At 43.5% G+C, this 21,471-nt stretch overlaps 1 protein-coding gene across 6 annotated transcripts in view; it reads left to right on the top strand.

The window, feature by feature from the left end:
• SSX2IP (SSX family member 2 interacting protein) overlaps positions 1-21,471 on the top strand; it is a 60,926-nt gene that overhangs the window by 35,510 nt on the left and 3,945 nt on the right. For 4 of the 6 annotated variants that reach the window (XM_075936361.2, XM_075936362.2, XM_075936363.2 and 1 more), the window contains 3 exons: positions 9,429-9,579; positions 12,636-12,772; positions 17,535-17,708. In XM_075936361.2, coding sequence (XP_075792476.1) covers positions 9,429-9,579; positions 12,636-12,772; positions 17,535-17,708 — 462 coding nt within the window. The remainder of the gene's footprint in view (positions 1-9,428; positions 9,580-12,635; positions 12,773-17,534; positions 17,709-21,471) is intronic. The other 2 variants (XM_075936365.2, XM_075936364.2) reach the window with 2 other exon arrangements.

The raw sequence follows: 21,471 nt of genomic DNA, 5'->3' as shown, positions 1-21,471 counted from the left end.
TTTTTAAATATTGGTGTCGCGTTAGCTATCTTCCAGTAGGTACGGAAGCCAATTTAAGGGATAGATTACAAACCACAGTTAACAGTTCTGCAGTTTCCCATTTGAGTTCTTTTCGAACCCTTGGGTGAATGCCATCTGGTCCTGGTGATTCGATCACGTTAAGTTTTTCTGTTTGTTCCAAAACCTCCTCTAATGACACTTCAATCCAGGACAGTTCCTCAAATTTGTCTCCCACAAAGGACGGTGCAGGTTTGGGAATCTCCCCAACATCCTCAGCCGTGAAGACTTATGCAAAGAAATCATTTAGCTTCTCCCCAATGGCTTTATTGTCCTTAATTGCTCCTTTTGTATCTTGATTGTCTAGGGGACCCACTGGTTTTTTAGCAGGCTTCCTGCTTAAAATGTACTTAAAAAACATTTTGCTGTTGTTTTTTGAGTTTTTGGCTAGCTGTTCCTCAAAATCTTTTTTTTGCTTTTCTTATTACAGTTAATTTGACAGTGTTTATGTTCTTTTCTATTTATCTCACTGGGATTGGACTTCCATTTCTTGAAAGATGCCTTTTTGTCCCTCACTGCTTCTTTTACATGGTGGCTAAGCCACGGTGACTCTCTTTTAGGTCTCTTACTATGTTTTTTAATTAGGGGTATACATTTAAGTTGGGCCTCTATTATGGTGTCTTTAAAAAGTTTCCATGCAGTTTGCAGGGATTTGGCTCTTGTCACTGTGCCTTTTAATTTCTGTTCAACTAACCTCCTCATTTTTGTGTAATTTCCCTTTTTGAAATTAAATGCCTCAGTGCTGGACTGCTGAGGTGTTCTTCCCACCACAAGAATGTTAAATGTTATTATATTATGGTCGCTATTCCCAAGCGGTCCTGTAACGGTTATCTCCTGGACCTGATCCTGCGCTCCACTGAGGACTAAATCAAGAATTGCCTCTCCCCTTGTGGGTTCCTGTACTAGCTGCTCCAAGAAGCAGTCATTTAAGCTATTGAGAAATTTTATTTCTGCATCTCTTCTTGAGGTGACATGTACCTAGTCAATATGGGGATTGAAATCCCCCATTATTGTAGAGTTTTTTATTTTGGTAGCCTCTCTAATCTCCCTCAGCATTTCAATGTCACTATCACTGTCCTGGTCAGGTGGTCGATAATATATCCCTACAGCTATATTCTTATTATTGGAAATGTGACTGGACAACATGTTATGGTGCTTATATTGGACAGTCTTATTTCTATTATGTACAGGTTGTATCTCCCTTAACTGGGAATGTCTGTTACATTTGGTCCAGCGTCATCCATGGTCTGGCAGGACCATAAATGTTCCTGGACCACATAGCCCAGGTATAGGGAGGTCAGACTGTGGGGCAGGAGCAACAGTGGGGGCCTGGCGACTCAGGCGGGAGCCCCATGCTGGGGAGGAGGGGCACGGTTGGGCAGGCAGCGCAGCAGGGAGTTCTGGTCCCTGTGGCTGGGCAGTAGTGGGGTGGCTGGCAGCAGCAGCTGCAGAGCTCCAGTCTGGGGAGCCATGGCCAGGCAGTCAGCAGAAGGGCTGGGCTAGAACCCTAGCTAGGGGCAGCAGGCAGCATGGACTACGTTGGGAGGGACCTCCCTTACTCGGCAAATCCTCTAGTTCAGGACAGGTCAGGTCCTGAGGATGCAGGATGAGGGAGATTCAACCTGTACTGTATCTAGAAAAAGTGATGATCAGTAGGATGGGCACTAAATCCTACAGGCTAGATGAGCCAGTGTTTCTGCTAAAGATTTGTAGCCGCTATCCGCAAAACTTTTGTGTCTAAATAGAATGGTTTTCAGTTCTGCTAGTAATTCCCTTCTGTTGTTTACTTAGGGCCGTCACATTGTTTTGTTGCTTGTAGATGTTGTGGCAAAAGTGGGCATGAAAACGTGTAGTAATAAAGGAATCTTTTAAATGTACTTTAGGATCAAAACCATAAGCTTTTGTGGGTAGAAAACACAGTCATGGGCATGGAGTGAAAATCAGAGGGAGGGAGGGATATACACACACACACACACACACACACACACACACACACACACACACACACACACACACACACACACACACACACACACACACACACACACACACACACACACACACACACACACACACACACACACACACACACACACACACACACACACACACACACACACACACACACACACACACACACACACACATATAATGTATGTATGTTAGGCATGTGAGAGTTTAACTGACATCAGCTTATTGGTTATTGCCACTGGTTAGGGTAGATGTGGCTCACTCCCATTAGTTGATGGAGAGATGTGAATACCAAGAGAGGGAAAATTGCCTTTGTAGAGGGAGAACTCTTCTAAGTCCTTGTTCAGTTCTAATTTGATTGTTAAATTTGCAAGTGAATTGAAGCTTTGATATTACTCTTTGTAGTCTGGTTTTGAAATTTTTTTGATTAATGATTTGCATCCATTTTACCTTGAAGCAAACACCTGCAGCTATAACCATACCACAGAAACACGAACCCATTAGCCCATCCCTGCAACAAACCCCGTTACCAACTCTGTTCATATATCCAGGGGTCGACAAATTATGGAAAACCCTACTCGCCAGACAAAAAGGGGACTTGCCACCCTCCCCCACAAAAAGTGTTTTTTTAATTGCATAAATTCCTAATAAGAATAAGAACAGTAATTACTAATAAGTTATTAATAAATATCACCCAGGTTATTAATAAATACCTTATAGACCTCTACCTTTTCTCTTTGCTGCCATGTCTCCTCCCCTTGCTCCATCAGTTCCCCTGGTGCCTGCTGCCCCCCAACCCCTCACCCTCTGCTGCCCTGACTCCTGCCCTTCTCACTGCCCTCAGCCTTCCTGAGACCTTCCCCCCTCCACCAGCCCTTATCTCCCCCCTGTGCCCACTCCTCCAGTAGCCCCACTCTGATCGTGTGAGCTACCCCCCTTCCTCCCCCTCCTAAAACCTCCCTCTACACACCTGCCCTGCAGGTGTCTGCCCTTCTGCTTCACCCCAAGAATCCCTTGGCACCTGCACCCTACTGGTGCCTCCCCCTTCCCTCACTGCCCCTGCCCCCTTGGCTCTCTTTTTTCCTGATATCCACCCCCTCACCTCCCTCTGCCCCCTTTCCCCTCATGCCCCTGTGCCCTCTCAGATGCCTTGCTTCATCCCTGCCTTCCTCATGCCCACCCCTTCTTTCAAGCCTTCTCCCAGCACTTCCCCCTCCCCCTCTAGCCTCCAGTGCCCTTATCTTCTCCTCTCCCGGCATCACCCTGTCCCCCCTCTCACTGACACCTCCCCTCCTGCCCATTTCCTCATTGTCTGCACTTGGCCCCCTGGCATTTGTGTCTCCTGCACCTCTGTCCCTTGGTGCCTTCCCCTTTCTTCTTCTTCTTCTCCTGACCTCCTCCCCTCAGCACAAGCTCCTTCCCCATGTTTTTTCCCTCCCCGGGCCCAGACCCTTCCCCCTCCCCCCCGGGGCCAGCTCTAGGTTTTTTGCTGCACCAAGCAAAACATTCCCCCCCCCCCCCTTTGTTGTTGTCTTTTACACGTTTGCATCTTGCAATGGGTTTTTTGTTTTCTTTTTTGCTCTGCCATTTTAGCCCTATAAATAGCAAATAGCATTTTCATTCGTTTTTTTTCCATAAAGGCAAAGGCGCTTCAAGTGAACTCCCCTTTTCACTCGCTGCTGCGTCACAGCAGCCTTTTCCCTGCCCTGTCCAGCCCCTCCCTATGGGCAAGCACCCTTCACTCCCGACCCACAGGGGGAGCAAGGTGCAGGGACAGCACAGAGCTGGGGAGGTACGGGGGTGGCGCGGGGAACGGGAGGCACAGAGCCAGAGGGATGCAGGGATCGGGGGTAGTAGGGTATGGTGGAGGCATGGGGAATGGGATGTGGGGAATGGGAGGGGCAGAGGGATCGGGGTTTAGGAGCAGTGCAGGGAATGAGCAGCACAGAGCTGGGGGGGCAGGGATCAGGGGGAGCAGGGTGTGGGGTGTAAGAGTGGCACAGAGCCAAAGGGTTGCAGGGAAGAGGGAGAGCAGGGGATCTGGGGTGCAGGGGAGGTGTGGGGAACGGGCGGCACGGAGACAAAGGGGGGGCTAGGGCTGTGGCAGGACTGGAACCAGCAGTGTGGGCCCTGGCTGTGCCATGCACCGCAGCCAGCTCCCAGGGACACGCGGCCAGAGCCGAGCTTCTGCAGCCCTTTAAAATCAGCGGGGCCAGGTCACGTTGGCGTCCTGCCAGCATCCTGGCATCCCGCCCCACCGCCTCACACCGGAGCTGCACGCAGGCAGTCCAGTAGGAAGAATCGCCAAACTTCCCCCTTCCCAGTGGCGCTATGCTCCTCCGCCAGCCGGCGGATCGGATGGGGCCGCGCCACCCGTAGTGCAGGCTTCCGCCAGCCCGTCACAACGGCCCACCAGGCCAGTCCGCCCCTGCACTCGCCAGCTGGAAAAAATCTACTCGCCGCTGGTGAGTGCATTTGTCGAGCCCTGCATATATCTGTACAAGTGATACCATCTCAGGACTCAACACATCAGCTACACCATCAGGGGCTCTTCCACCTATACATGTAACAATGTGAAATATGCCGTCATTTTCCAGCAATGACCCTCTGTCATATATATTGGCCAAACCAGACAGTCTCTGCACCAAAGGATAAATGTACACAAATCACACATTAAGAAAGGTGTAACATGCATAAACCAGTAGGAGAACACTTTAATTTCCCTGGTCACTGAGTAATAGAATTAAAAGTACAAAAAACTTCAAAACCAGGCTACAAAGAGAAACAGCAGAGCTGCAATTAATTTGCAAATTTAACATAATCAAATTAGGACTGAATAAGGACTTAGAAGGGCTCTCCCACTGCAAAGGCAATTTTCCCTTTCTTGGTATTCATACCTTCCCATCAGCTGCTGGGAGTGAATCACATCCACCCTGATTGAACTGACCTACTTAACACTGGTCTTACACTTAATAAGTAACCCCCTTTTTTCTTATATGCAATACATATGCCTGCTTCTGTGATTTCCACTCCATCCATCTGACAGAAGTGGTTTTTACCCATGAAAGCTTATGCCCAAATAAATCTGTTAGTCTTTAAGGTGCCACAGGATTCCTTGTTATTTCTGCAAATACAGACTAATGTTACTATGTTACTGCCTCTCTGAGACTAGGGATGTAAGCAACTAGTCGAATAGTCCCTTGACTAGTCACTCGCACCCCCCCCCCCCAACACGCTGCCTCTATCAGTTGCAGCAAGCTGGGGGATCAGGAGTCGGTGCTGGGGGGAATGGGCACTTAAAAGTCAGTTCCCCCCAGTACCGTCTCCTCGGGGGGGGGGGGGAGAGCGGGGGAGGCAGAGGGATAGCAGGGACCATGTGCAAACTGGGAATCACATGATTCCTAGCTCGCGCCCAATCTCAGATGCTGTGCCTCTGCTTTTTAAATGTATTAAGAGCCATCAGGCTCTTAATACATTTAAAAGGATGGTGCGTAGTGCGGGGAACCCATTGTGAGCTGAGAATCAGCTGATTTGGCTTGTGCTGGATTCCCCCACTGCACACCAGCCTTTTAAATATATTAAGAGCCTCCCAGTCCTGGAAGATACCCCTGTTGCGACTCCCCCACTTATTGACTAATCAACTAGTCAATAGAAATTCCATCAACTAGTTGATTAGTTGATTAAGCTAAATTTAACATCCCTACCTGAGACTTGTCACAATAAAAATATTAATAATTTTATTACCAGAAACCAAGTCAGGGTTGGGCCTTCATTGTGCTAGGCACTGTACACATAGGAACATCAAGAAAAAGTGTCTTTATGGAATTAGATAGAATGTTAAACTTCTCTCTATTCTCTCTCTCGTTGACAAAGCAGTTTCTAAAACCTTGTGAAGCACTAAATTTCATTCATTGAGTAAATAATGCACGTATGTAGATGAATAATTTTTTCTGTCAGAAGGCTTATCCCTTCACCCTCTCGCTTCTCTGGTCTTCTCATGAACAGAGACCAGCAATACCTGAAGTCCAGAGATGCAAACAATTTGATGTTTATTGCGGTTAGCTTCCAGCAAGCATAAATCCAGTTTCCTTTCCTTTTTTCCTTTGGTTATCCCCTCCTCCTGTTTGTCCCCAAAGTATATAGTAATATTTTCAGGTATATTATCATTATATAACCAGTCATTCAACTAAAATTAAACTAGCCAATCCTAACATATTTGTAACATAATTGTCTAACCAATATGCCATCACTTTAATTGGTCTACACCCAGCAATTAATTATACAGGAGACCGAGACAAAGCAACAACATATAGGGTACGTCTAGACTACATGCCTCTGGCAACAGAGGCGTGTAGATTAGACTACCCAGTATAGGAAAATGAAGCGGCGATTTAAATAATCGCCGCTTCATTTAAATTTACATGGCTGCCGCGCTGAGCCGATCAGCTGTTTGTTGGCTCAGCGCGGTAGTCTGGAAGCGCGGGGGTCGACATCAAAGGCATTTGTCGACCACCCAGGCATGCCTCCTAGGATGAGGTAGTCTAATCTGCACGCCTCTGTTGCCAGAGGCATGTAGTCTAGACGTACCCACAGGGAGTGGGGTCCTTGCCAGACAAAGCTATCTTCCTAGCTTAAGAACAAGGCCACAGACAGATAGACTCTGATATTGGTCCTTTGTTCTTCTATCCCTGTGACTAGTAAAATGGTAGGAACACACCTAAAATCTTAAAAGTATACGCTTTTACAGGCAGGCCTGAATATCTATGTAACATTTCCCATCTTTGAATGTCAACTTTTATCTGTCTGAATTAATTTATAATCCAATCTTTTCTATCTGCTTCCAAGCAGAGAGAATTTATGTTGGGTGTATCAAACCTAGGGATGCAAAAAAGAAGTGGGACAAGGGAATTCTGGCTCCACTGAATTTTTCCCTGTACTTTACGGCTTCTTCTCATATATCTTGCCTTACCCCCACTGGTGCGCTATGAATAAGGGGGAGGCAGGGCCAGTTACTTGCACTCTATAAGATATTTCTCTTTGTGTCTAGATGAATAATACCCACATAAAAGATTATACAAACACCACCCCTATGTTCTTAAAATATGTTATACGCTGCATATTGAACTGCTGACTCCTAAATAGGTGTTTCAAGGGTAGCTGTCAGGCAGATTTGGAAGCATGACTCCTCAGAACCTGAAATTTCTACTTCCATAAGGGGTATGTGTACTTGTGTGATCGTTATCTTGCTGGTTGATGTTCATTTTGCATATTGGCAGACACAGGCAGCTAGGAAGTAATATAAAAAGTCCATGGATTTAGAGGGCCAGACTCCCTGGCCAGTTTTCCCTCTAAGATTTTCTATCCATGAGTGGAGAGAGTTTTGTCTTGTGCACCAGTATTAAGGTCATGTGTGCCTATTTGGATGCGTTACACCGTTGCACCCACCAGTTACTAACAAATATTATATAAAATAATTTTAAATCTTATGGAAGAAAGAATACTAAAAAAGCCCTTTCCTAGTCACAAAGAATAAAAAGAACTGTTAAAGCACAACTTTCACCCAAGCCTCATTATTATGGCCAGAGCTCGCTGAACCGTGGCGAACCCTGCTCGCCAGCAGTGCTGTCCAGTGATCTGCGCATGCGTAGATCGCCCGAACCCAGCTCTTCCAGGTTGTAATGTACTCGCCATGGGCGAGTAGATTACATAGATTGTTGAGCCCTGATTATGGCTGACCCTAAGTGCCAGTGTATTATATCATGCCTTCTGTTGCAGATAAGATAAAAATGATTCACTTCCCTCCCTCCCCCCGCCACCATATACTTGCAAAATTTGAACAATAAGCTGTTTTTCTTAGATGTGTAGCAGCACAGCACAGAACATCGCTAATAAATGGTGGCAGAATGGTTTTCTTGGCAAAGAGCAACTGCTGCTGTTCTCAGAGCTGGTAGAACCTGACCTGCCACAATTTAACTGTTAATAGTACTTTGCAATGGCTGGAGAGATGGTGGTTACTGGAGTTGGAGCTGGGGCCGTGGTGCATGGTGGATCTATTATAATATGAGAGATTCTGATGATTGTTTCCTACATCTTTGCTGTGATATGTGCTGCTATCTTTCCTCTTGGATGTTCCTTCATGATCTGTAGGAACTGTATCACATTCCATGCTGCCAAAAACTCACTCCTATAGTTTTAAAAAATGGAGGTAAGGGAAAATTAGCAGGAAGTAACATACAAAAGATTTTCACGCTAGTCTGTTCATGGATAACAGGTAGACTTGGTAAAAAAAAATGCTGAAAATTTCAGAGGAGTGAAATCCTACTTGTAAAAAAAGATTTTTTTTTTTAAATTTTTTTTGGAAAGTAAACATTTTTAATAGAAAAGTTTGTTTGTTTGCCAAAGGCCCTGTTTTCCTTAAAAAATTGTCAACCTCCCCTGGCAAAGCATAGTTTTTAATTAATATGGTGAGACCCAGGCTGAGTTGTCCATTTCCCCATCTCCAGTCTTGCCACCTTTTTGTGATTGTTTTTTTTTTTTTTTTTTTTTTTGTATTATAAAACTTGTATTACTTTTCTTAAAGCCTCACTGGAAATAAGAATTTGCATCAGTGTCTGCTTTCACCTTTTTAAAAATTTGTATTTGTAGTCAGCACAGTTGCAGAGGAAAGCTAGAAAATGTGAAGCAGGTTCACCCTAAAGGCTCAGATGCCAGATGGCAAATTAACTTTTTTTCTTGGTTGAGTAATGAATTGTATGTCCTCATGGTAAGACTATGGCAATTGCTTTGGGAAAAGTGGTAGTGCAAAACGAACACAGACGGACACACTTAAACAAATGAGTGTTAGTGACATTAATAGACCCAGATTTCTTTAAAATGCTGACAAATGTTGAATACCAGATCACCGAGCCATAAAAAACCCACTGCTCCTTTACTTAGTTTTTTTGATGAACATATGATCCATGAATACAATGATAACGCTACATACTTTTTGCTTGCAAAAGCACATGGCTCCGGCCTCTCGAACAGCCACCTTCCACGTTGCTCTGTCCACCAGAGCAGCTGCCACCCGCCATGCAGCCCGCAGCTCCAGCCCTGTAGAAGGGCTGAAGGTAGGGCCTGGGCCGCATGGTAGGTGCCCTGCTGCTCCTGGGGCTGGGCAGCCGCCTGCTATGTGCCTGCCCCCTGCCCTCCCAAGCAGCTGAGCAGCTACTTTCTTGGCTCTGCTGAGGAAGTGGGCAAGCCTCAAATTCTTAGTGGGAACACTCTCCCTGGCAGGTCCAAATTGGACAAATGCACTTAAATGGAAGTTCTCAGAATTTCCTGTTTCCTCAGACAGTTAATAGGACCCATGGAAAAATAGAGGACTATTTTTCAGCAGACTCTTGTTTTTGCTTTTACAGGTACTATCAGACATGGAAGAAGATGCTGTGGAATTAAATAAAGAGAATATGTGGGAACTTTCTTGTGAAACTGTACGAGAGCAGCTTACCAACAGCATAAGAAAACAGTGGAGAATGTTGAAAAATCATGTTGAAAAACTGGATAACCAAGGTGAACGTCATAATTAATGTGTAATCTGCATAATCGTGATGTTTTGTGGTAATTCCATTTCCACACTGTTATTGTTATACTCTGATCTATTTGATATAACAATACCCAGCTAGAAAGAGAGTTTTTAAGTGAATGTTTAAAAAACAACACTGTAGATTGCCTCAAATGCCATGCAACATAATAGAAACGCAAAAGGGCTGAGATAGTCTTATGGTGCAGCACAATTATTCCTGACTGAGGGAGCACTTGAATGCTACCCCACCCTCCAAATTTAAGATACTTATCATTCCCTATATCAAGTTGTCAGGGCTGTTTCCCACTCTGGTACTCTTGAGTGCGGAAGGTGGGGGCCCGCGAAGACCTAAAATACCTTGCCTCAATAGGCTATGCTTATGAAAAAACTCCCCAGAGTCACAGATGCACTGGCCATGAGGAAAAAACAAAAAAAAAAAGCTGCCACCATCAAGTGATTGCACCCAAAACCAGGAGGGAACACTTGAATTCCTTCCCCAGGGGTTTCCCAAGCTCTTTTGGCCCATAAGAGCTTGGGAAAAAAAAGGAGAGAGAAATAAGCTTGACTGCCCAGTCTTAGGCATGCAAATACGCAGACAGACACCCTGTTTCTTTCCAGGACTCAAGAATCAAATCATCACCTTTAAAAAAGTGATTTTTATTAACAAACAAAAGATATACTTGATAAAGTATACTTGGTTTCTAGGTGTACAGAGCAACTAAGTAAAACAAATTAAAATACAGAGAGAATCTCTGGGAACAACTTTTAGATAATGAATGGGGGAGGGAAGGCATGGATTCACACAGAAGTTTAAAGCAAGCAACCAAAATAAAGAAAAATACTCTGATTGAGGCTAGATACACTGTTCCCTTTACTCACAGTACACCCTGATCTGTACTTCAAGGTCCAGTGCACTCCGATGTCCGTGGGAGTTCTGAACCCTGCATCTGCTCTCTCCAGCCCTTTTCTTAGAAATCGCCACAAAAGAAGAGCAGACCAAGTATCTATAGACAATTAAAATTTCAGCACTGTATCCCCCCATTGTTTGTTTTTTCTGGCCCCCTGCCAACACCCTTGTTAGCTACATGAGTTTAACCCCTTAGTCACTGAGTGCTGGCCAGCACTACTCCTGTCCATCACACAACTTATCATTTGTTGAAGAAAGATATCTCTTGTTGGTCTCAGCAGAAAGTTGGCCTGTGTTAAATTTTACTTTTGTTGTCTGCCATCCTGGCTAGTGGAGTTATCTGTGTAGTGAAAATGGATGAACTTGAAATGAGCACAAAACGTATCTAAATCATTTTCAATATTTTTTGGCTTCATGTGGCTTTCTAGGTAGAAGTGATTGGTGGCATAATGCTTGTTTCTCTTAATTTCTAGCTGCTATTTAGGATTAAAAACTGCTAAGATGCATGTTTTTAAGCTGGCTCCTCTCCCCCCCTTTTCTCCCAGCACCAGCTCCTGCTCCCCCTTCTTGCTGCCTCTGGTATAGAGGCAGCGAGGGGGGAAATTTGAGTAGTCAACTATTCGATTACTTGTTTACATTCCTGTTCGGAAGTACTGGATAACTATTTCAGTTAAAAGGTTTCTCCAATTTACCTGATTCATTATAAATGTCTTACTTTTTTTTTTCATATGATGTTTAGAAATTGGATTTTCCTTTGAATGATAGTTGGGGATTCGGTTTGAGCCACAGAGAAAAAAAGACAAATGATTTTCAATTAAAATGTCACTTTTGCCTTGAAAAGGTCTAAAACCTTGAATCTTTCAGGTTGAGTCACTTTAGTATTTTTTTCTTGCTTTGGAATGCTGTAGACTGAGCATTATTTCCTTGCTTTGAGACTCTGCTCCAAGCATGACATAATACAAATGCTTAACAATTGGATCACTTTATATTTAAGTAATATTTTTGACCTTTCCACTTACCTACCTCTAATAATAATTTTTGGGATAAGTTACAGGAACATTTCCCCCCTCCTACCTGGATCTTGCATCCTTGTATGCAAAGGACCTGACCTTCCTTGGCCATAATGTTGCTACTGCAGTACTAAATGTATGAGCGTTGTATGTGTCTAACTTTTGCGGTCACTCACCTGACATACTAATCATTTTATGGTGTAGAGCACTTATATGCTTTATTGTGGTTAAAATAACTGAATACTTATTAAAGAGGCATGTTGTGAGCTACCATACACTCCCTGAAGTTGAGAAGGCAGGTGCCATAGAAAGTTCTGATGGTTACCTGCTGTTTCTATGGAAAAGTGGAATGTAAGCTGCAGAAGGTATTTTGGAGAGACTTTGTTAGTAGGCATTGGGGAGTCTGCTTATGATCATTAAGGCAGACACCAGAATCTAAGGCTTCTCTTAATACCTAGCCTAAAAAGGGGACACACTGTTCCAGTGAGAATAACAGATCTAGATGCATGTTTATCTATACAGGAGAAATGGTGACCTCTTCATATCAGGAGTGGGTAGGATCATTCAAAAGCTAAGATGTTCAATAAGGAAAAAGTTCTCTGTTTATTTTGTTCTTGTTGACATATCTGAGTGTTGATTTCTTAAAACATCTTCAGATAGCTCAGTGACCAGATTTATACTAAAAGTATTTTCTTTATTTTCCCCATACCATGTGGAGTTTGTTTTATTTTAAATGGGCTTTTCCCTCACTCTTACTATATGTATTTGACTGTTGGCCTTCAAAGCATGCTACTTGTCTTTCAAATTGGGGTCCAGAGAGACCATCTTTAAGCACAGAAATTGTAAAATAGGTAAGGTGTAATTCATTGGCATGCTTTCCCCGTTATAAAATGATCCACTGAATTTTATTTTGTATCTAGTTGATGGTTTACAGATCTTGTATTGTATATTTCTGCTAGAACTTATCCAGAATTTCCTATGGTTATACAGACATATCCAAGGTTGGACAGATACATATTAAATCACTTGTTTAAACAAAATATATTAAATTACCCTCTTTCTTGAAAGACATTATCAGTGGCTGCCTCTTTCACAAGAGAGAACTTATTTTTTGTGTTGATTTTAGTGTCACGTGCACATTCAGAGGCTTTGAATGACAATGATGTAATTTCAAGAGAGGACCATGAACTGGAAACTGAAAAGCTAGAATTAGAAATCCAGCAATGCAGAGAAATGATCAAAACTCAGCAACAGTTGTTACAGGTTGGAATCTTTTGATTTTTTTTTTTAAACTATGTTTTCTTATTTTCCTCCCTTTTTTTGGAAATAAATTGAAGCATCATTCTAACAATGCCTCCTTTTATTTGAAACAAAAAACAGGACCGTGTAGCACTTTAAAGACTAACAAGATGGTTTAATAGGTGATGAGCTTTCGTGGGCCAGACCCACTTCCTCAGATCAAATAGTGGAAGAAAATAGTCACAACCATATATACCAAAGGATACAATTAAAAAAATGAACCTTAATTGTATCCTTTGGTATATATGGTTGTGACAATTTTCTTCCACTATTTGATCTGAGGAAGTGGGTCTGGCCCACGAAAGCTCATCACCTATTAAACCATCTTGTTAGGTTTTTAAAGTGCTACATGGTCCTGTTTTTTATTTCAGCTGCACCAGACTAACACGGCTACATTTCTACCACTATCCTTTTATTTGGTGGTTCCTGTTTTTGATAACATTAGAGACTAGAGCAGAGGTGGAGGAGATGAGATGTGATTCTCAGCTTGGCAAATAGTATTTTGTTGTGAAGTTAGTACATATAGAAGGAGAAACAGCAGGCAAACAAAATTTAGCAAACTGTTTAGAAAGCTTATCTCCTCTTCTTTCCTCAGCTTTTGGAAGAGGATGCTAAACTTCGTTTGCCTTCTGCAATTTTTCCTTCCACATTTCGTAATTGCTTGCACCAGCATCTCATTTGTGACAAGCCTAATTATCTTCCGTGTAATATATTTTACTGGCATCTAAACTTAAACTTGTAGAAACACATTTTAAGTAGGGCTGTCAAATAATTGCAGTTAACTCATGCTAGTCATGCCAAAAAATTGTGATCAAAAACATTAATCACCATTTTAATGGCACTGTTAAGCACTAGAATCCCAACTGAAATGTATTCAATACTAGAAGATTTACATGGCATTACTTAGGTCCTGAACTCAATTAATTTTTGTTTTTTGGAAAATAAATAAAATAAAAATGTATGTGCTTCATTTGAATCATTGCTCTGGGAGTAGGGCTAGGGATGAGGAGTTCAGTATGCAAGCTGAGGAAAGAGGACTACCACAGCAGCTTGGGGCCAAGTAGAAAGTGGCTGTCCATGGCCACTGCAGCTCTCATGGGCACATCCAGAGGAGGGGTGTATATTCCCTGGCTGGGGCAGGTCTAGGTTAGTCTGCCTCCTGCATAGACACAGCCAGAGTGAGGAATGCAGCAAACTGCGCACTTGCCTTTTGCTTTCTGATGAAGGGGAACAACCAGCAATGTTCCTGTGCAAATTGGGAGGGGAAAAAAAGGTTCAGCCTGGGCTGGTGGGAGGCTCAGAGCTGGCACAGTTCCCAATGGGTCAGTGCACTCTGTCAGACCCTTTCACCTGCCTGGTGATTGTCACTTTTCTGTATGGTTTTATGAAATGCAGTCCCCATTCCAGGGATATCCCATGTTCCTGGCACAACCAAACCCGTATGTTGCTTTAAGTTATGATAAGAAGCAGCTGTATACCTAATTTCGTGGTCCTAGCTCTTATTGTTTAGGAGGAGTTCTTGAATAAACACCTAGACAAACTCTCTCAAATATATAGTAGATTTTTCGGATGTTTTTCTGTACTTGAATGTATTGACTTTAATTACAGCATAGAATACAAAGTGTACAGTGCTCACTTTGTGATTATTTTTTAATACAAATATTTACACTGTTAAAAAGTAAGTAAAAATAATTATACGAGTAATGTAGTGCAATTTTTTTTAATCAAAGTGCAACTTACAAATGTAGATTTTTTTTTAAATGACATAATTGCATTCAAAAACAAAATACTGTAAAACTTTAGATCCTCCAAGTTGACTCAGTTCTACTTCTTGTTCAGCCAACTGTTAAGATAAACAAGTTTGTTTACATTTTATGGAGATAATACTACCTGGCATTGCAAGGTATTTATGTACCAGATATGCTGAACATTTGTATGCCCCTTCATGTTTCAGCCACCATTCCAGAAGACATGGTTTCAAGCTGATGATGCTTGTTAAAAAAAAAAGTTATTAAATTTGTTACTGAACTCCTTGGGGGGGAATTGTATGCCTCCTACTGTGTTTTACCCGCATTCTGCCATATATTTCATGTTAGAGCAGTCTCTGATGATGATCCAGCACATATTCTTCATTTTAAGAATATTTTCACTGCAGATTTGACAATGCAAGAAGGTACCAATGTGAAATCTCTAAAGAAAGATACAGCACTTGGCCCAAGGTTTAAGAATCTGAAGTGCCTTCAAAATCTGAGAGGGAGGAGGTGAGTGGGACGTGCTTTTAGATGTCTAAAAAGAGCAAGACTCCAGTATGGAAACTACAGTACCTGACTGATCAAAAAAGAAAATTAATCGTGTGTTGGTGATATCCAACTTAGATAATAAAAATGAAAATGCCTTGGTCTGCAATGTTTTGGATCATTATTGAGCAGAACCCCCATCATCAGCATGGGCACATGTCCTCTGAAATGGTACTTGAAGTATGAAGGAGCATATGAAGCTTTAGAGCATCTGGCATGTAAATATCTTTCAGTGTTGGCTTTTCAGGAGACATTGTGAACTAAAAATAGTCAGCTTTATCACCTGCAAATGTAAACAAACTTGTTTGAGTTAAGTGTGTTCAGTGTTGGGTAATTAATTAATCGAATAGTCGATGTATTTTTGCATCAACTATTTGATTAGTCAAAAGAGTGCCTCCGCCTTTGAAGTGTGGCAACAACTCTAGGGCTACACTTCAAAGGCAAAAGCGCTGAAGCCCATGGTCAGTTGGGGAAATTCTTTGAAATGCCATGGCACTACCACTTTGAAATGCCGCAAGGAGCCTGATGCTGGGATCCCTGTGGCATTCAAAGCGCAGCAGCACCATGTGGAGCCTGGGGTCAGCTGGGGACTCCCCAGTTGATCTCGGGCTCCAAGCAGTGCTACAACTTTGAAATGCTGCCAGGAGCCCGGTGTCAGGCTCCTTGCGGCATTTCAAAGTGGCAGTGCCACGCGGAGCTAGGGGTCCCCAGCTGATCCTGGGCTCCATCTGGTGCTGCTGCTTTGAAGTACTCCCCTCTCCTCCTCCCCTTGCTGCCTCTATCTGATAGAGGCAGTAAGGGGAAGGGGGCCTAAAGTAGGACTGAGTGGCTGCCCACTTACCTGGACAGGGAGGAACCCCTCTGAAAGCCCTTTGGGGCAGAGCCTGGCCCCACCCTCTCACACAACCAGAAGTCAGGAGGCAAGGCCAGGATGATAAAAGGCCTGCCCAGGAGGGCAATGAGGGCCCAGCCAGCAGCTGAGACCAACGGCTGCCAGGTGCTCCTGCACCTACCAGGGGCAGAGAACTTGCCTGGACCCCCGCAGCTACCAGAGACCAAGGACTCGCCTGGATCCCTGCACCTACCAGAGGCCGAGAACTTGCCTGGACCCTCACGCCTACTAGGAACTGAAAAGTGGCTGTGATCAGTGGATCTGCCAGGGCTAACAAACTCCCAACTGCCTGACGGAGACCCAGGTACCCCCAGAGGAGGAGATGGAAGTGGCTCAGGGAGAGTTGGCCCCAGTTTAATGGGGGGTTCAGCAGTGGTCAGCATGTAGCAGTGCGGATCCCCGCTGACCCAGCAGCAGACTGCTCTGCTGCTGTTAGGGCCCTGGGCTGGGACACAGTGAAGTGGGAGGGCCTGCGTCACCCGCCCCCTCCTCTCCCTGCCACTCACCTACCGGGTGGCAGTCTCCCCCTCTCTGCCACCACAGGCAAGTTGCCTGAATCCTTCCTGAACAAGGAGACAAACTATTTGCTAGCGCTTACCTGGTTAGGACTGTTCTGTTTGCTGCCCCACCCTGACCTAGGGCCAGGGCTCCCTGAACTGTGTTTGCTTGCTGCCCTGTTGTGACCCAGGGCCAGGGCTCTCTACTGACTATATTGTTTGCTGCCCTGACTAAAATAAGGCCTGGGCTACTGAACTACTATTATAACTGTTTGCCTGCCGTCCTGCCCTGCTCTAGGGCTGGGCCATAAACTGTTTGCTTTCTTGCTGCTCTGCCCTGAACTCAGGTTTGATCACGATATTGAACTGAACTGACTATTGGCCTGAGGCCCAGTACGAAAAGGGGCTCCATGGACTTCGGGGGAGTGGCTGCCCTCTGACCCGAAAAGGGAGGAACCCCTCCTCGAGCCCCCAATGGATTACAGGGCCCAACTAATCGACTATCCTGTCAATTATCTCATAAGCATTTGCTTATCAGATAGTCGACTAGTCCTTCGCAGCCCTAGTTTGAGTGATTGGCTGAACAAGAAATAGGATTCAGTGGACTTGCAGCCTCTAAAGCTGTACTCTACGTTGTTTTATTTTTCAGTACAGTTTTTTGTATATATTTCTACATTTGTAAGTTCAACTTTCATGATAAGAAGATTGCATTACAGTACTTGTAATGGGGGAATTGAAAAATACAATTTTCTGTTTTTTTACAATGCAGTATTTGTAATAAAAATAAAGTGAGCATCTTACATTTTGTATTTCGTGTTGTAATAGAAATCAATATCTTTGAGAATATGTAGAAAACATCCAAAATATTTAAATAAATAGTATGCACGTAAATAAATAGCACAATTGCATGATTAATTATGATTTTTTTAATTGCATGATTAATTGCAATTTAAAAATTAATAGCTTGAGAGCCCTATTTTTAAGTCTGAATAGTTATTTTCAAATAACATTTCTGACTTTTTTGTTCCTTATATCTGCAGCAGCAGCTTATGTCTCCATGTGATGATGATACCTCTGTGTTACTACAGGATTGTTATCTGTTGGAAGAAAGAGAGCGTCTCCAGGAAGAATGGAAACTATTTAGAGAACAAAAAAAGAACTTTGAGAGAGAGCGAAGAAGTTTTACAGAAGCTGCTATTAGATTAGGACTTGAGGTATTCAAAAGGGAGAGTATCTTTATAGGCCTTTGATCTTTAATACTTAAGATTAGTGAGTCTTGTAATCTTAGTAAGCGGGGAAAAACCTAGCCAATGTTGAAAGTATTCATTTGGATGTATTGCTATGCCTTTGCTATTATCTTTCTATCGGAAGGCCTCTCTAGTCACTCCTCTGCCTCTGTCTTGAAAGCCATGTGATGCAGGACTAATAACAATATGATGGCCCCTCTGTTTGGTCATATGAGAATTCTTCTTTTTGGGCACACACGGGCAAATACAATTGTTTGACGTGAGATATAAAAGGAAAATGATCTAAGTCAAGACTTGCAAATATCTGCACATGTATTTTTGAAAATAAGTTCACTTATTTAGGTATATAAATAGAGACAGTAGCCCACCTTTAAGATTTATTTATTATTATTATTTAACATTTTGGCTTTATACTTTATCTATACTTACATACGTAGTACTGATTCATACTCTATCAGTATCTTTCAGTTCAAGTAAGTCTTTATTTAGAAAATGCACCACATTTCTCTTTACTTAGAAAAATAATTGTAATAAGATTGTGAGTGAATATAGGATGTACCCTTAATCTGTTTTTGAGGACTATTGCTAAGTTTAACCAGATATAGCTAAACCTGTTGTCCAGATTGCAGCAGAAATGTAATTGCCTATGTATCAGTTTGTTACTGCTTCTCTAATACTTGTACTGTGATCTAGGTAGATGTTTTTGAAAAATTTGCAGCAGCCCTTGATAGTTAGGGTTTGTTATGTTTCTTTTGAATGTGGGAGAAGGAAGTTTTGAACAATGGGGACATTTGCTTGCTTGCTCTCCCATGGGTACTGCCTGTTTGTCTGACCTCTTAAGAGGTACAAGAGCTGTCTCTTCCCCATCCTGCTGTTGTCTGGATTTTTTAGAACTGCCTGCAATTGACATTACTTCTCCCCTTTCCTGCTTACAGTTGTGTGAAAGGGAAACCTTTGTTTTTCCCTCTTGGTTTTAGGTGAGAGTAGTTAGGACTACTTTCCAGTTCTTTTTCCCCTTTCCAGAAGGCTCTTGGAGTTGTGGGTAGATGCAATGTGTAGTGGAAGGTAAAGTGTTTAACACGTCTTACTGGGGGAATATGGAGTTAGTTTACGTTATTTACCAATTTATTTATTTTATCTTTATACCACTAAGCAGTAGCCTTGTCTGGCAGCTGCATTGAAGGTGGGTTTAGCATCTGGTTGATCATTTCCTGACCAAAAGCTCTAAGGTAAAGTGAGAGGCACTTGAAAGGTCTTTCATAACACATAGAATCATAGAATTATAGGACTGGAAGGGACCTCGAGAGGTCATCGAGTCCAGCCCCCCACCCTCAAGGCAGGACCAAGCTCCGTCTACACCATCCCTGACAGATGTCTATCTAACCTGTTCTTAAATATCTCCAGAGAGGGAGATTTCACCACCTCCCTTGGCAATTTATTCCAATATTTGACCACCCTGTCAGTTAGGAATTTTTTCCTAATGTCCAATCTAAACCTCCCTTGCTGCACTTTAAGCCCATTACTCCTTGTCCTGTCCTCAGAAACCAAGAGGAACAAATTTTCTCCTTCCTCCTTGTGACACCCTTTTAGATATTTGAAAACCGCTATCATGTCCCCCCTTAATCTTCTTTTTTCCAAACTAAACAAGCCCAGTTCATGAAGCCTGGCTTCATAGGTCATGTTCTCTAGACCTTTAATCATTCTTGTCGCTCTTCTCTGTACCCTTTCCAATTTCTCCACATCTTTCTTGAAATGTGGCGCCCAGACCTGGACACAGTATATCAGCTGAGGCCTAACTAGTGTAGAGTAGAGCAGCAGAATGACTTCACGAGTTTTGCTTACAACACACCTGTTGATACAACCTAGAACCATATTTGCTTTTTTTGCAACAGCATCACACTGTTGACTCATATTCAACTTGTGGTCCACTATGACCCCTAGATCCCTTTCCGCCATGCTCCTTCCTAGACAGTCGCTTCCCATCTTGTATGTATGGCACTGGTTGTTCCTTCCTAAGTGGAGCACTTTGCATTTCTCTTTATTAAACTTCATCCTGTTTACCTCTGACCATTTCTCTAACTTGCTAAGGTCATTTTGAATTATGTCCCTATCCTCCAAAGAAGTTGCAACCCCACCCAGTTTGGTATCACCTGCAAACTTAATAAGTGTACTCTCTATCCCAATATCTACATCATTGATGAAGATATTGAACAGTACGGGTCCCAAAACAGACCCTTGCGGAACTCCACTTGTTATCCCTTTCCAGCAGGATTTAGCACTGTTAACAACAACTCTCTGACTACTGTTATCCAGCCAATTATGCACCCACCTTATCGTGGCCCTATCTAAGTTATATTTGCCTAGTTTATCAATAAGAATATCATGCGAGACCGTATCAAATGCCTTACTAAAGTCTAGGTATATGACATCCACCGCTTCTCCCTTATCCACAAGGCTCGTTATCCTATCAAAGAAAGCTATCAGATTAGTTTGGCATGACTTGTTCTTCACATACCCATGCTGGCTATTCCCTATCACTTTATTACCTTCCAAGTGTTTGCATATGATTTCCTTAATTACCTGCTCCATTATCTTCCCTGGGACAGACGTTAAACTGACCCGTCTGTAGTTTCCTGGGTTGTTCTTATTCCCCTTTTTATAGATGGGCACAATATTTGCCCTTTTCCAGTCTTCTGGAATCTCCCCTGTCTTCCATGATTTTTCAAAGATCATAGCTAAAGGCTCAGATACCTCCTCTATCCTGGGGTGCATTTCATCAGGACCTGGTGACTTGCTGACATCTAACTTTCCTAAGTGATTTGTAACTTGTTCTTTGTGTATCTTATCTTCTAAACTTACCCTCTCTCTGCTTGTATTCACTGCGTTAGGCACACCTCCAGACTTCTCGGTGAAGACCGAAACAAAGAAGTCATTGAGCATCTCCGCCATTTCCAAGTTTCCTGTTACTGCTTCTCCCTCCTCACTAAGCAGTGGGCCTACCCTGTCCTTGGTCTTCCTCACCCCATCTTTATGAGCCAAACAGTGGGATGCAGTTTGCAAACACACATGCCAGTTGATCCTTTCAGGGCTGTCTCAGTTGTAGGTCTGTTAAATTGCCTGCCTTTTGAGTATGCCAGAAGACTTACCCAGCATTGCCTGGATCCAGCCCGGAGCAGGAGGGGGGCCACGCAGGAATTCCATTGGTGCTTCCCAGGCTGGCAGTCTGGGGAGAGCGGGCTGGGGCCTGGGATGTACTGCGCTGCCTGGCCACGGTGGTGCTCCCAGGGTGGGGGGGGGGGACACAGCGGTGGGGCTATTGGGGCTTTTCCTTCCCTCTTCCCAGTCCGGCATTGGGGCCAGGGGCTGGAGGCTACAGGTTTGGGGTAGGAGGATATTTAATTGGGCTGATGGCAGAAAAGATGGCGAGCTGCAGCTGGCCACTCCGGTGGTGGTGTGCCTGCTCCCAGTGGTTACTCTGTGGTATACCTCTCCCCTGCTCTCTTGGCCCCCAGTGGTGGCTGTGAGTTTAGTGTGCCTCTGCTCAGCTCCCTCCCTTTCCGTCTTACGGAAAACAATCCAATTTGAGGCCCATCCAATTTTCCTGGCACAATCAAACCCTGACCTTTCTTTAAGGTAGGATAAGAGGAAGCTACAGACCAAATGTGGTGGTCCTAGCTCTTACCATTTAGGCAGATGGTATCATTTGCTTTCATGGGCACAGCTCACTTCT

Source organism: Pelodiscus sinensis, chromosome 9 (assembly GCF_052426305.1).
Source record: "Pelodiscus sinensis isolate ZL-2025 chromosome 9, ASM5242630v1, whole genome shotgun sequence".
In the NCBI taxonomy this organism is placed as follows: domain Eukaryota; kingdom Metazoa; phylum Chordata; order Testudines; family Trionychidae; genus Pelodiscus; species Pelodiscus sinensis.
Note: the sequence above shows the minus strand (reverse complement) of the source record. Positions and strands in the feature narration are given on the sequence as shown.